The sequence below is a fragment of the Musca vetustissima genome, unplaced genomic scaffold, assembly GCF_032173495.1.
Source record: "Musca vetustissima isolate MV318-11 ecotype Yass unplaced genomic scaffold, APGP_CSIRO_Mvet_v1 utg38424, whole genome shotgun sequence".
NCBI lineage: Eukaryota > Metazoa > Arthropoda > Insecta > Diptera > Muscidae > Musca > Musca vetustissima.
Window position 1 is genome coordinate 64411 of NW_026873890.1, and position 13989 is coordinate 78399.

Consider the following 13989-nt stretch of genomic DNA (forward strand, 5'->3'; position numbering starts at 1 on the left):
TATTTTATTTAATTTTTTTAAATCATTAATTGGTAATATAAAAGAACATTGCTATTATTTTTATTTACTTTCATTTTTTTAATTTTATTTTATTTATTTTTTTTTTTTTTGTGAAACTATTTAATAAAAAATATGTTTACCTTTTTCATAAATTATACTGATTTTTTTGTTTTTGTTCTAACAAAGTTGTATAATTACAAATAATTATTTTCAGTATTTTTTCTTTTTGTTTCGTATTATCTAAACTCATTAATATAGATTTTTTTAATTTCCTATTTCCTAAAAACATGGTTGGGAGAAGGTAGGTTGTGGGAGGTATTGACATAAACATGGTGGAGATTTTTTTTCTTTCTTTTTTCGTCTTAACAAAAAAAGTAATAATAATCAGGAATAATGCAACCAAATTTGTTTTTCAAAGAGACCTTCGATTTTCTTTTTTTATAACAAAAACAAAATGTAATTTTCTAATGTGGTACAAAATGATTGGTTTTTCTTTTCTTCTTTTGTAATTTATAAATACAGGCGAATTATATATTTCGTCGTTTTTTCGTAATTGAAAAAAAACTTAACTCTACTCTCTACTAAGTAGGACAGAAATGTTGTATGTGTGTGTGTTTGTGTGGCATAAGGAATTAAAGAACAAAGGAAAGAATATATATAACTTTTTTGTTTGTAACAATTGAATGTTTTTGGAACTGTGGCCCAATTATCGCAGCATCTATTTTTGCCGTAGAATTCGATTATTGCGTTGCACGAACTTTTGTGCTTTCACTGTCTTCACTGCTGTCATCTGTGGTACTTTCAGTACTGCTGACATTCTCATCCTTGCGTATATAGATGGGTGGGGCTTGACCCTTAACACAGGCCGATGTTATATGTACAGTCTTAATATCAGAGCCGGGAACTTCAAACATGGGATCGAGTAAAAGTTGTTCCTGTAACGAAGATAAATAAAAAACCATTAAAAATATATTCCGTTTTTTTTTTATTTTTATAGATGAAAACTCTGATTTTTCTATTAAAAACCCTTCTGGGTTACTATGAGGTAGAAATTCTAGTATTTTCAAAGGCAGTGTGATCTGCTTTAAGGGTGACTTTCTGTTCCTCTATGAAGAATACCATCAGACCTTCAATGAAGAAGAACTTCTGACCCTTAATGAAGACATTCTACTCTTCTATATAGAAGAAGGTGACCACCAGCTCTTCTATAAGGCAAAACACTTTCAGATCTTCTATGAGGAAGGATACCTTCAGAACTTCAGCTCTTCTATGAGGCAGAAGACCTTCAGCTCTTCTTGAGGCAGAAGAACTTCAGCTCTTCTATGAGGCAGAATAACTTCAGCTCTTCGAAGATTTCCTTACTTTACTCCTCTACACTATCGCGGATAGCATTTAGAGTCCCTCCCAGAACTACAGTCCTCTCAGCCAGAGACTGATATTCATCAGCCCTGACCTGCTCGTTTGCCAAAAGAATTGCCGGTTCGTCAACGTTAGGATTTGAAATTGATGCACCTAGAACAGCCAGATCACAATCGCTTGATCTCGACGACCCGTGGCTCGTGACCTCACCAATGCTTGCCGCCGGTACTGGGTTATTATCTACCTGCGCCGTAACTTTATTCTTTTTGTTCCTTTCCGCCATCGGGCACTACCCCGATCCATTTTGGTCCACTGGGGGTCCGAAGATCCCCAAGGTTTAAACGAAGTGCAGAGAAAAGTTATCCTAGGTCACTTTCACTCTGTACATCATGGAGATCCTCTTCCCATCCGCCATCCGGGAAGGCGCGCCTAGTAGGAGATTGGCAACTGCCCTAAGAGTTGTTTTCACCTAGTTTCAGCTCTTTTATGAATGAGATGGACTACTATGAAAAAGATCTTCAGCTCTTTTCAAAATATGACCTTATGAACTACTATGTAGAAAACATTCTGTCCTTCTATGAAGAATACCTTTTGGTCTTCTATGAAGATGACCTTCTGGACTGCTATGAGGAAGACATTCAGCACCTATTTGAAGATGTATCCGAAGAAGATCGACTGGACTTATATGAGTAGGACATCTTATAGAAGGCCAGAAAGATTAGGATGCCGCAATGACTTCTCAGATATGCGCTTCTTATATGTCTTTCTAGGTCAATGAAACCTATATGGTTTCATATAAAAGACAAAAACCAATAGGTCAGCTTATGGAAGACAAAATTGACTTCTTAAGGAAAGTCAAAAGGGGTTGTTATTAACGATCACAGATGTCTTCGCATAGAAGACCAAAGGATCTTCATATTGAAGACAGAAAGGTCTTCGTATAGAATATAAAAGTGTCTTCCTATGGAAGATTAAATGGTCTTCGTATAGGCATATCAAAAGATTTTTTTATTAACGATCACAGAAGGCCTTCGTATAGGAGACCAAAAGGTTGTCGAATAAATGACCTTCTTTTTTAATAATTGATGACTAAAAGTCCTTCGTATAGAAAGTTTTTCGAATATATTTCCAAAAAATATTCTCATAGAATACCAAAAAAAAATTCTAAAGGTATCGAAAATGTTTCCTTTAGAACCTTATAGCGTTTTTTAATGGATCTGAAAAGTCTTTCAACAATGGACCAATGGGTCCACTCGTTGAACTTCTAAAATAGATCATTTTAAAAGCCGTATTAGGTCAACAAAATCCCGATTGAGACTTCTTTTAGAACGGCAGATAATTTTTTTTCGAGACTTCTTTCTAGGGACTGATTTCTTTTGTTATATTATCGAATTATTCTTCTACACCATCGCGTAGATTTCCTTTTTATTCTTTTCAATTCCTACCATTATTGAACGTAAACCTCTGGCACCGGTCTGACGTTCCATGGCCAAGGCGGCAATGGCCTTAATGGAGTTCTCGGTAAATGTTAAATCGACATGATCCAAACCAATCAAAGCCTTATACTGGGGAATTAAAGCATTTTTGGGTTCAGTTAAAATGCGAACCAACATGTTAACATTAAGGCTGTGGAACGGCACAATGACGGGAAAACGGCCAACGAATTCCTAAGGGAAATAAATAAAAATTAATACATCAAAATAGAAAAAATTTAAAAATTATTCAACATACCGGTATCATGCCAAATTCCACGAGATCACGAGCTTGTACTTTTGTCAAACATCTATCACGTTCCTCCTGATCATCGTCCATGGGACTGGCTGTGGATTGGGCAGCACGGCGACCGGAAGAGCCCGATGTGGGAGCACCAAAACCCAAATACTTTATGAATGGAACAGGAAAAAGAAAACAAAAAAGAACAGCAATGTATTTAGCAAGCTATTTAAAAATTAAAAAATATATTACTACCGACCTTTTCATTAAGCCTTCTGGCAATGAGACGATCCAAACCGGTATAGGCTCCCGAGGCAACAAATAGAATATTTGTGGTATCTACTTGTACAGTTTCACCTCTCAGTTTGCGCGGTGAATTACGTTCGGGTACATTGACAATTGTACCTTCCAACATTTTCAACATGCCCTGTTGGACACCCTCACCGCCAACGTCGCGTAACTGATGAATACCAGGGACGGCACCAATTTTGTCGACTTCATCCAAGAACACAATACCTGTTTGAGCACGTTCCACACTGAAAACAAACATAAAAATTAGTTATTGGTTCAATAGAGATTAATGGAAACTTACTTGTAATTGGCATCCTGCAACAGCTTTGATATAACACTCTCAATATCTTCGCCCACATAACCGGCCTGTGTCAATGTGGTACAATCACAGATGGCAAACGGCACATCTAAACACTTCGCTATGGTCTGAGCTATCAGCGTCTTACCCGAACCGGTGGGACCCAACATTATAATATTACTCTTTTCCAATTTGATTTCATAATTCTGTTTATCCAATATTTCCGATCCGGTATCATGATGATGTCCTCCAGTATTTCCTGCATTCTGTGCCTGTTTGGGTGGTAATTCAGTACCCGATGTAGCAATTGTATGACCAATACCAGTTATGTGTAGCAAATCGGTTCGTGTACCCATTGGATCATTCATCATGCCACCATTCTGTGACATTTGTTGTTGTTGTGGACTCACCTGCGGTAAATTGTGGTGGATACGTTTATAGTGATTGTAGACGGCAACCGAAAGGACTTTCTTGGCAAAATCTTGACCCACAACATGTTTATCCAAATATTCCATAATTTTTTGTGGTGGTGGTGGCGGTTTTCTTTGATTCTTTGTCTCCTCTTTGATATTACGTTTTGTATCGACTTCGGAGAGTACGACGAAGAAATGATTACACTTGGCACATTTTACAAAACGTGTCGAGCTAACAAAGGTTTCGACTTGTGTGCACGGGCTTCCACATTTCGGGCATTGTAAGAAATTTTTATCATTTGGTGGTTCGCCACTGGAACCACTGTTATTGCCACCAGCACCGCCAGCTGCTGAGGAGGATGAAGAATTACCACCACCAACTGTACCGCCGGTACCGGTACCAATGCCACCACTACCTGCACCAGCAGCATGGGCAAGAGTTATGTCAATTCGTGGATTTGTGGCAATGTGAAGACAGCGTGCTGCCAAGGCTGATAAACATCCCGATTGAGCATGATGATTTGGACAATAGAGACCTGAAAGGGAAGAATTGAAAGATATATTAATAACGAATCAAGGAAATCTCTAATGGAAATATTGAATAGAGAAATGGGCGAAAACGTTATTCGACTACAATTTTAATAAAACCCTTACTAGGCTTGTAAAATATTTTTATAAAAGTTGAGAAGGTTTATAGAAGGCCAGAAGTGAATACATATAGGAAGGAAAGAAGAGACTTCTAATAGAAAACCAGAAGAGGTTCTTATAAACGAGGTTCTTTTAAAATACCAACCAATGGATATGAGGACCAAATCTTACGAAATATCAGCGATATAAAGGTTTCTTATTCAAGGCCACTCTGAAAGGGTTTTTTTTTATAGAAAACGTTTAATATAAGGCAAAAAGCCAGAGGAGTTCTTCAGAGAGGCAGAGGATCAGTTTAGACTAGACTCCAGCCTGTCTATAGCGATCACATACCCTTAGAATGATATCTACAGACTGCTTATCCTGCAGCCTTCTAAGGACCTTTAACAAGTCGATAAAGACATGTTGACCCCTCAAGATTCCTGAATTTTTCTCGTCCAGAAATATTCCCTGGACTTCAGATCGTCGAAATCAACAATGTGGCTTGTCTTAAATATTGTTGTGGGTTTCTGTACACTTCAATTCCTCTAGAAATACTTCTTTGCTTTCAGCATGTGTACAAATATTTATGAACTTCAATTCGTCAAATATTCTTGGACTTAATTTAGTCTAAAAAATCTACGTTCTGAAGGAACTCTATTTTAGGTCAGTTTCTCGGACTTCAACTGGATCTATTAGGACTGCTATAATGAATTATTTTGTATCTGAAAGAATCCCAACTTTAGAATCCCTACTTCAGCTCGTCTATGAAAGACTCCCATCAGCTCGCCTATAAAGATACCAATCACCTCAATATAGACTCTCTTTCTCATTCTCTTCTAAAACATCCCTAGACTTCACCTCGCCTAAAAATACTTTATCGATTTCAGCTCTTCTTAAAAAGTATGTCCTGGAATACTCCCTGTTTCAATTCGACTATGAAAGACTCCCTGCTTCAGCTCGTCTATGAAAGACTCCCGGCTTCAGCTCGTCTATGAACGACTCCCAGCTTCAGTACGTCTATGAAAGACTACCGGCTTCAGCATGTGTCTATGAAAAATGAAAGACTCCCGGCTTACTCCGGGCTTTAGCTCGTTTATTAAAGACTCCCGGCTTCAGCTCGTCTATGAAAGACTCCGGGCTTTAGCTCGTTTATTAAAGACTCCCGGCTTCAGCTCGTCTATGAAAGACTCCCGGCTTCAGCTCGTCTATAAAGACTCCCGGCTTCAGCTCGTCTATGAAAGACTCCCGACTTCAGCTCGTCTATGAAAGACTCCGGGCTTTAGCTCGTTTATTAAAGACTCCCGGCTTCAGCTCGTCTATGATAAACTCCCGGCTTCAGCTCGTCTATGAAAGACTCCCGGCTTCAGCTCGTCTATGAAAGATTCACGTCTTCAGCTCGTCTATGAAAGACTCCCGGCTTCAGCTTGTCTATGAAAGACTCCCGGCTTCAGCTCGTCTATGAAAGACTCATTTCAGCTCGTCTGTGAAAGGCTGCCTTCAGCTGCTCTATAAAAGAAATTAGCCCCTTATAGACTCCATTTTCTTTCTAGCCTCCAACCACATTGTTTACCTTTCCCCGGTTAATAAATACTCAAAACGTGACTATACACCGTTTTTTTCTTTCTATAAATATGATTTGTTATCACGCCTTTTGATTTACTACTTGAGGAGTGGGGGGATTGTATAAAAGTCGCACCATTATGTGCATACTAAAAAGTCGAAAAAAAAGAAAAGCCATGAAAACTAAAATCTGTAACGAAGAAAAATTATTTTTTCAAATGGCACGCATGCTCATTATAAAGACCAAAACCCCTCCCTCCACTCGGCTACCTTTTCATTTGTTGACACTCATTTTTTTATTGCCTTCGGAGACGTTACGAGGTTGTATTTGTTGCTTCACCGTCATAACGCACAATGAGGAAATCGCGCAGAGGAAGTTATGGTCACCACTGGTTGTATAGGTAAAAGGGGGACCGGTTGCTGTTGTTGTTGTTGCCATAGACAAAACTCATAAATAGGTAAATGTTGAAATATACCCTCCAAAAACCAAACTTGACTTAATAAAATCAAATTGAGCCACCGTAATCAAAGTTAAATGACCACCAGCAGCACGTCATAGCAGGGAAAGGTCAAGCTTAACATTTAAACTGTCAATGCATATGGAAATTATGTGTGGTATTTAATGCAGTAGAAAAATAAAAACAACTAAACTAAAATAAAACGTGTTTATTCTTGACTTAGAAACCTGATAATTAATAGGAAATCAATTTTTATTTTATGTTCCCCCTCTGTTGATTTCTTCTTGCGATAACAATACACAATAAACTAAACTGAACTGAACTAAAGTAATCTACTAAAATAGTAAATGACAAAAGAAAACACGTCAATTTCTGTTAAGACAACAAACAAACAACAACATATGCATGCATCAGCACTCTCTGTATTAACCATTATCACCTGTAATATGAGAAACAAACAACAGAGAGACAAACAATAAACAACACAGGGCATATTGTTTTTTAATCCAATGAGAGCAAAGGGAAAGGAATGTGAGAGTGCGAGTCAGTCCCTGAATGTGATTGAGAGGTAAATAAATGAAAAAAAGTACAAACAATTAAATGAAATGCGATGCAATTGATTGAAAAAATAAAATAAAAAAAATGTTTCTACGTAAAGGCGTTTTAATGACCTTGATTTGATAACACAAATAACAAAATAAAAAACGCAAAAAACAACAACCAACCAGCCAAAGGGAAGACAGACTGACAAATGGGAAGGAGAGCAAGCAGAAGTACAACTGCAGTCATTACTTTGATGAGAGAATATGGGAAAGGAAAGCAAAGACAACAAATCAGCTGATTTGCATGGAAAAATAAGAAGACTCCAATAAGAGATTGGGGATTTTTATTTATTAACAAAAACAAATTGTTGTATTATTTGTATATTGTGCGTGAAAAGCTCAATGCACTTGCTTTCCATCGCTGATCGTTGTGAATATGTTTGCATTAATTATTTCTAGAACAAAGACAAACAGCAAGCAAGTCAATAGATGATGAAAAAAAAAAATAAAGAGAAAAACAAACAAAAGGCAATTTTTTGGGGAAAATAAGACATTTTGTGTTTTTTTTTCGGGAGGACAGGTTTTTTCTTTCGATGACTTAGTCACGGACGAGTTCACTAACCCATAAATCCGTACACCATACACAAATGGCGACAACAATGTTTGAAGAAGATGTGATTATGAAACCTACAGCAAGTGGACACTTACCTCTTAACCAACAATGATGGACACCAGCTTTCTGTAGTTGGGATAATAAAACTATGTGGCGGGCCACACTCATTATGAGGCTGCTGGTGTTGCTGCTGTTATAACTCGGGTTTCAATGGTAGCTTATCTTATACGGTGGTTTTGTAATGTTTGGCCGCTGTTATCTCGCTTATTTGTTTCTATTTGTCTTCTGCTTGTGACGTAGTTGAGCGGCTATTAAAAATATTTTTTCTTACAATTTTTTCTCCCACAACCAATATTTTTAATCAATTTTGTTTTTTCTATCTATTTCTCTGTGATCTTTTTATTTTTCAACACACGTCTTCGTCGTCCACCAACATACTATTACTTGTATCACCAACACTACTACGACGCACCACAATTATTATGGATGTTTGTATGGATGGAGAATTCCAATTCGATTGAAAAATTGTTTACGTTTTCTTTTCGGTTTCAGCGCATTTGGTTAACAAATTTGTAAAGACGCAATTTTCTTTTGAAATTATGTTTTGACGTTTTCCCGACGACTACGGACGATGCTTTCTTTTTCAATTTGCCTTTAAATATATATTTTTCTTATTTGCTTTGCTGTGTGAGTTTTTCTCCTTCCTTTATCGCGACCGACGACGACCACTACAACGAAGATTTTGTTTTTTTCATGAATTCAACCAGAATGACATTTGTTTTGTCGTGGGGTATGTTCAGTTGCTGCCGTTACAGGTTATATATTTGGTGGGGTATGTTTACGCTTTTCTTTGATTGTAGATGTCAAAATTAAAGTGACAGCTTGTCGTTGCAGGGAAACAGTGGTTAAAATTCAAGATTTTGAATGCAAATTAAACCAGAATTTTGAATTGGCTTTTTGAAAATAAATCCAATGGAGAGAAAAAAATTGAACCTTCAGAAATATGAAAAATTGGGGTTGCCATATAATAAAAATTAGTAAATTATATGCAATGGAAGTTGGATTAATAATAGGGGCGAAATAATTTTAAATAGAGGTACAGAAGGCAGTCTTTTTAGGCGGTCAGAAGGATCTTTGAATAACCTTCGTAGACGATCCAAGGGAGTCTTTCATGGACGAGCTGAACGTAATCTTTCATAGACGTACTGATGAGAGTCTTTCATAGACAAGCGGAAGGGAGTCTTTTATAGACAATCTGAAACAGAGATTCGTTCATAGACGATCTAAAGCAGTGAGTCTTTCATAGACTACCTGATGCAGGGAGTTTCTCAGAAGAGACCAAGGGAGTATCTGTGGATGGTCCGCAGGGGAATCTTTATTGATTAATTGAAGGTCAGAGCGACTGTTATAGACGAACTGAATATCAGGGAGTCTATATGGGTGAGCTTAAGGTTAGGGGTCTATATAGACGAGCTAAAAGTCAGGGTGTCTATATATGCTAGCTGAAGTCTATTTCGAAGAGAGTCTATATAGACGCTGAAGTTCTGAGGTGGGTGCAGGTCAGGGAGTCTATATATAAGAGCTGAAGGTCAGGGAGTCTATATAGACATGATTAGGTCAGGCCAGCGAGTATATAAAATCGAGATCAGTGCAGGTCAGCGAGTCTATATAGACGAGATGAGTGCAGGTCAGGGAGTTAATATAGACGAGATGAGTGCAGTTTAGAGAATCTACATAGACGATATGAGTAAAGGTCAGGGAGTCCATATATACACGAGATGAGTTCATGTCAGACAGTCTATATTGACGAGATGAGTGCAGGTCAGAGAGCTGAATGTACGGGAGTATTTATAAAAGATTGAAAGGGACTAGGGATATTTTACACGATCTGGGGTTTATCTAAAAGCCCCTTGAAGGTGCGAGGGTCTCGCAATTCATCTATATACTGACTTCCGTTACTAGGGGTTTTAGTTCGCTTATATAACCTTCTAACCCTTATAGTCTTCTATCATCAATAAAGACTCCTGTGCCTTCATGAAAATGCTGTGTCCCACCACCCCCAAAAATAAATAAAACAAATCTCATTTTTTTAATTTTTTTACTAAAACCTAAAATTTTATTAAAATCCTGGTATAACTCTACCCTTCTTTGCAGCCTTCTTAAGTTTAGTTTTCTGCTTATCCTTCGAGCGTTTGTCCAAATTCTCTTGACGTTTCTTTTGGCGGGCAGCAATATCCTTCTCCACCTTCTGCTTACGTTCTGTCCATTGTTTCTTGGCCTTCTTCTTTTCCACCTTACGTTTCTTGATGGCCTTGTACAACAACTTTGGATCATCCTTAACCTTTTTACCTTCAACCTTATCGAATGCCTTCTTCCACGCCAGTTCGTTTTTGATTTCCAGTGCTTTTTCCACTTCACCCGATTCTTTTAATTCATTTATCTTTTTGTCGGTTGCCTTAATTTCGCGCAGGATTTCACGTGGATTTTTGTGGGATTTCTTTTTCTTTTGGGCAAAGTCGAATTTAGAGAATACAATTTTACCCTCTTCATTGAAGACAGGTTTGGGCACCACAGGTTTAATATCTTTTTTCGTTTCCTTCTCATCATCGTTTTCTTCGCCGAGTTTGGCTTGTTGATTTTTAATGGACTTGGCAGCGGTGACGAGAACCTTTTTGAACTCCTTATTTTTCTTGAGTTTCTTGGCTTCCTTCTTTTTCTTGGCCTTTTCCGATTGTGGTCCCTTTTTGGTTTTCATTTTATTTTTGATACGATCCAGACGTTGCTGCAACTCATCAATTGAATCGGAGGCGGCATTTTGCTTATTGGGAAATGCTTTGGCAGCAACAGTTTTACTTGTTGTCAGGAGATAGTCATCTGTGTCATCGGCTGGAAAAAACGATAAGGGGAGAAAATAATTAAAAATATGTTAGAAAAAATATAATTGAGAAAAAATAAAAATATAAAAAATTAAGGTACCAGTGGCGGACACTACTATGAACACTGACATGATCAACAGCAAAAAATGAATTCATTGGAGCTCAGCCATCGACGTCTACAAATTATTAGCGATTTGGGACATTGTAACAATAAATGAATACAGTTGGTAGGCGGACAGAGTAAACACTGTAAGTAAAACTGTTCCTTTTTTTAATACCAAATTTCCACAATAAAATCAAAAAACATCATAATTAACTCGTGGTTCTAGTCCATTTGCGATAATTTTAGTCCAGCAATACCAGCAGTTTGGCAATTACACCAAAATCTCCCGACAATTTGTCGTTCTTCTTGTAGCAATATTGTTTATCACTAATCTCCTTTGCATAGAAAAACTTATAAAAAATCCTTCATTTACAGGATACCTCTTATTTGGATATAAAACACCCCGCTGGGAATTCATCATTTGCCAAATTCACACTTCCCAACTTACCTTCAATAGAATCGGGTACATTGAAAGTCAACAATAAATCCATAATTTTTTCATTTTCTGAACGCATAAACGTCAGTAAATGTTTCTTGTCTATTTGTATTGTCATTTTGCAATGAATTTATTACAAAATTTTATAAAATTTCTAATTTTCTTTGTCAACACGTGCACCTTTAATGTTTTTTCTACAAAAGCAAAATATAAACACAGCCGCTTTTGACATTTATGCTCAGTGGAGTATGTTCAGTGTAATAACACATTCGTGGCAGATGTATAGGGTTATGTAGGTCGACTATTGAATGCAATTATTAAGAGAAAATTTTGTGTTTGCATAAAAATGTAGTTATTTCACATATATTAAAAGAAAATTACAATGTAAATGGTGATTTATCATAAAATTTATAGGTGTAAAAGTGCCCTATAATCCATTCGTCTAGAATTTTTAAAATTTATTTATTAATAGTTTTTTTTTCTTATTTTCATGTAAATGAAGGGACTACATATATTCCAGTCGTTGATATGTTAAAAGAGTATGTTCAGTGAATAATCAGAGTTGATTTAACGGATATTTATTCTATTACTATTTACCTTATAATTTTTTTTTTAAGAAAAATTGATGGAAAATGCTGAATTGAATTAAAAATTTAAAACATTTGAAAATATTGAAAATGAAACATATATAAAGTTGATTGATAGAAAATGATAAATTGAAATAGAAAATGGAAAAAAATAAAATAATTAAAATGCAACATATATATTGTAATTTTTGCATAAAAGTCTTATCAGCCAAAATACGGAATGCAAAATTATAGTCAATTCGGTTGGAAACTGTGCTTATGACGGCCATATCAAAATATTGACATATATTAAATATTCGCTTAAAAGATGTTTCCTTAGAATGGAGAAGAGTTTTTAAGCGCCAAGATCTCATGATATTAAATTACATTAAATTAAATTACAATGACTGGAAAATGCGCCTAAGACCACTTTGAGAAAAAATGTTAAACTGTTGGTAGCTATTTTACTATTTTTCCGATATCATAAAGGAAAAAAGTTTTCGTAGTAAAAAAATTTACATTCCTGCAGATTTTTTAAAAGGCCTATCATTCTAAAAATGTGGTGCACTTTTTAATATTAAAGGAATATTGGTAAAAGGCAAATGTTGCATATTTTGGAAAAATTATAAAAATTAGAAGATTCTTGCATTTCTTTAACTAATAAAAATTAACCCATATAACGCCAGAGAATTTTTATTCAAAATCCATGGTACAATTACAAAACTCTGCAAAACTCAGCTTTTTTGATTGTATCGTAGTATTCGTGTCAAGTTCGATATGACATTTTTGATTTATGTAGAACGACCCAATAGGAACATTTTGTACATATTACATTTAAACATTTAAAAAATACGACAATACAATTTGAGCTTTACAAAATATATAGAGACAGAAAAAATACAACACAATTTTGTTAAATGTTTGACATTTATCCATATTCCCAAATCTCCATAAGATAGAAAAATATAGTATCGGCGTTCAATTTTTTTCTGAACCGGTTTTAAAAACATGAATTAGTATGAGAATTCCAATTATATCAATTTAATAGAGTACTAATCGCGCGTTGACAATTTTACATTTTCAATTCAATGAAATATCAACACAATTTTGTTAACCTTTGGTTTGCAATTTACTTCTATTTCCTAATGGGACAATGTGAAGCAGCAAATCCTTTTGGAATGAAAAATTGAGTATGAGTTACCTCTACATATGGCAATGACTTAATTGGAAGAAGTGATAAAATTATGAAATTTCAATATTTTCTTTCATGTTTTTCAATTTTATTCTGAAAATGCATAAATGTTAAATTTTGAAAATAAATCAAATTCATTGATATTTTATTTGTTTTGTTTTCATTTTTCGACATCTCAAATTGACCAAGTTAACCACAATTTTCTTGTAGTTTTGCAGTTAGTCTGCTTTTCCACAGGCAGATTTTTATTTGGCAAAATTTTTGTTTTCTCTTTTGAAATTTTTGGAAAACCATTAGCAAATTTTTCTTTGCCAAATTTGCGAATCAAAATACAAATGAAAGAAAATAAAAGTCAAAAGTGTTTGCATTTTAAAGATTTTTTTTAAATATTTTATTTATATTTTATTATATAAATTGCAAAAATTAAAAATTAAATTTCACTTGCACAAATTAAAGCAACAGGTTTGTAAACAAAAGCCGGCTGTGTGTCAGTAAAGCGAATAGGTTCAAAAGGAAATGTCAACAAAATTGTTTTCAACGAACAGAGCAAAGCAGAATTTGCGTGTACGGCAAATTCTGAACAGGCAAATTTTTGTTTTTCTTCCTCGCACCCCTCTCGCCTACAAACTCAGTATTTGCCAAATAAAAATTTGCCTGTGGAAAAGCAGACTTACCTTGTACAATTGTAGCATGTTCAAAATCATAAATTTAATTTCAAAACTTATATATATTTTACTCATAGATGGTTGTTCTTTAATAAAAATGTTTGTTTGTTGTTTTCTAGAAGTAGAATTGTAATTTTTGGAGATTTTTAAAAGGACGGTGGCTCCAAGTGATTGAATTTGCTTCAATATTTTTTTTCTGTGTACCCTTTGACAACAAAATATTCGATAACAATCGATTTTTCCCTACAAATCGTCATTGACATTTCTGTGTGTGTGT

The 13989-nt window shown here is 35.4% G+C and overlaps 2 protein-coding genes across 2 annotated transcripts; both read right to left on the reverse strand.

The window, feature by feature from the left end:
• Positions 1-738: 738 nt before the first annotated feature.
• LOC133328866 (ATP-dependent Clp protease ATP-binding subunit clpX-like, mitochondrial) lies at positions 739-8051 on the reverse strand. The gene is made up of 6 exons (XM_061537379.1): positions 7970-8051; positions 3665-4610; positions 3332-3608; positions 3091-3240; positions 2805-3026; positions 739-935 (listed from the first exon to the last, which is right to left on the reverse strand). The coding sequence occupies exons 1-6, from the start codon at positions 8040-8042 to the stop codon at positions 741-743; spliced, it is 1863 nt and encodes a 620-aa protein (XP_061393363.1). The 5' UTR covers positions 8043-8051; the 3' UTR covers positions 739-740.
• A 1907-nt stretch (positions 8052-9958) lies between these two features.
• Positions 9959-11432, reverse strand: LOC133328877 (surfeit locus protein 6 homolog). Its single transcript, XM_061537390.1, has 2 exons — positions 11302-11432; positions 9959-10760 (listed from the first exon to the last, which is right to left on the reverse strand). The coding sequence occupies exons 1-2, from the start codon at positions 11405-11407 to the stop codon at positions 9994-9996; spliced, it is 873 nt and encodes a 290-aa protein (XP_061393374.1). The 5' UTR covers positions 11408-11432; the 3' UTR covers positions 9959-9993.
• Between the last annotated feature and the right edge of the window lie 2557 nt (positions 11433-13989).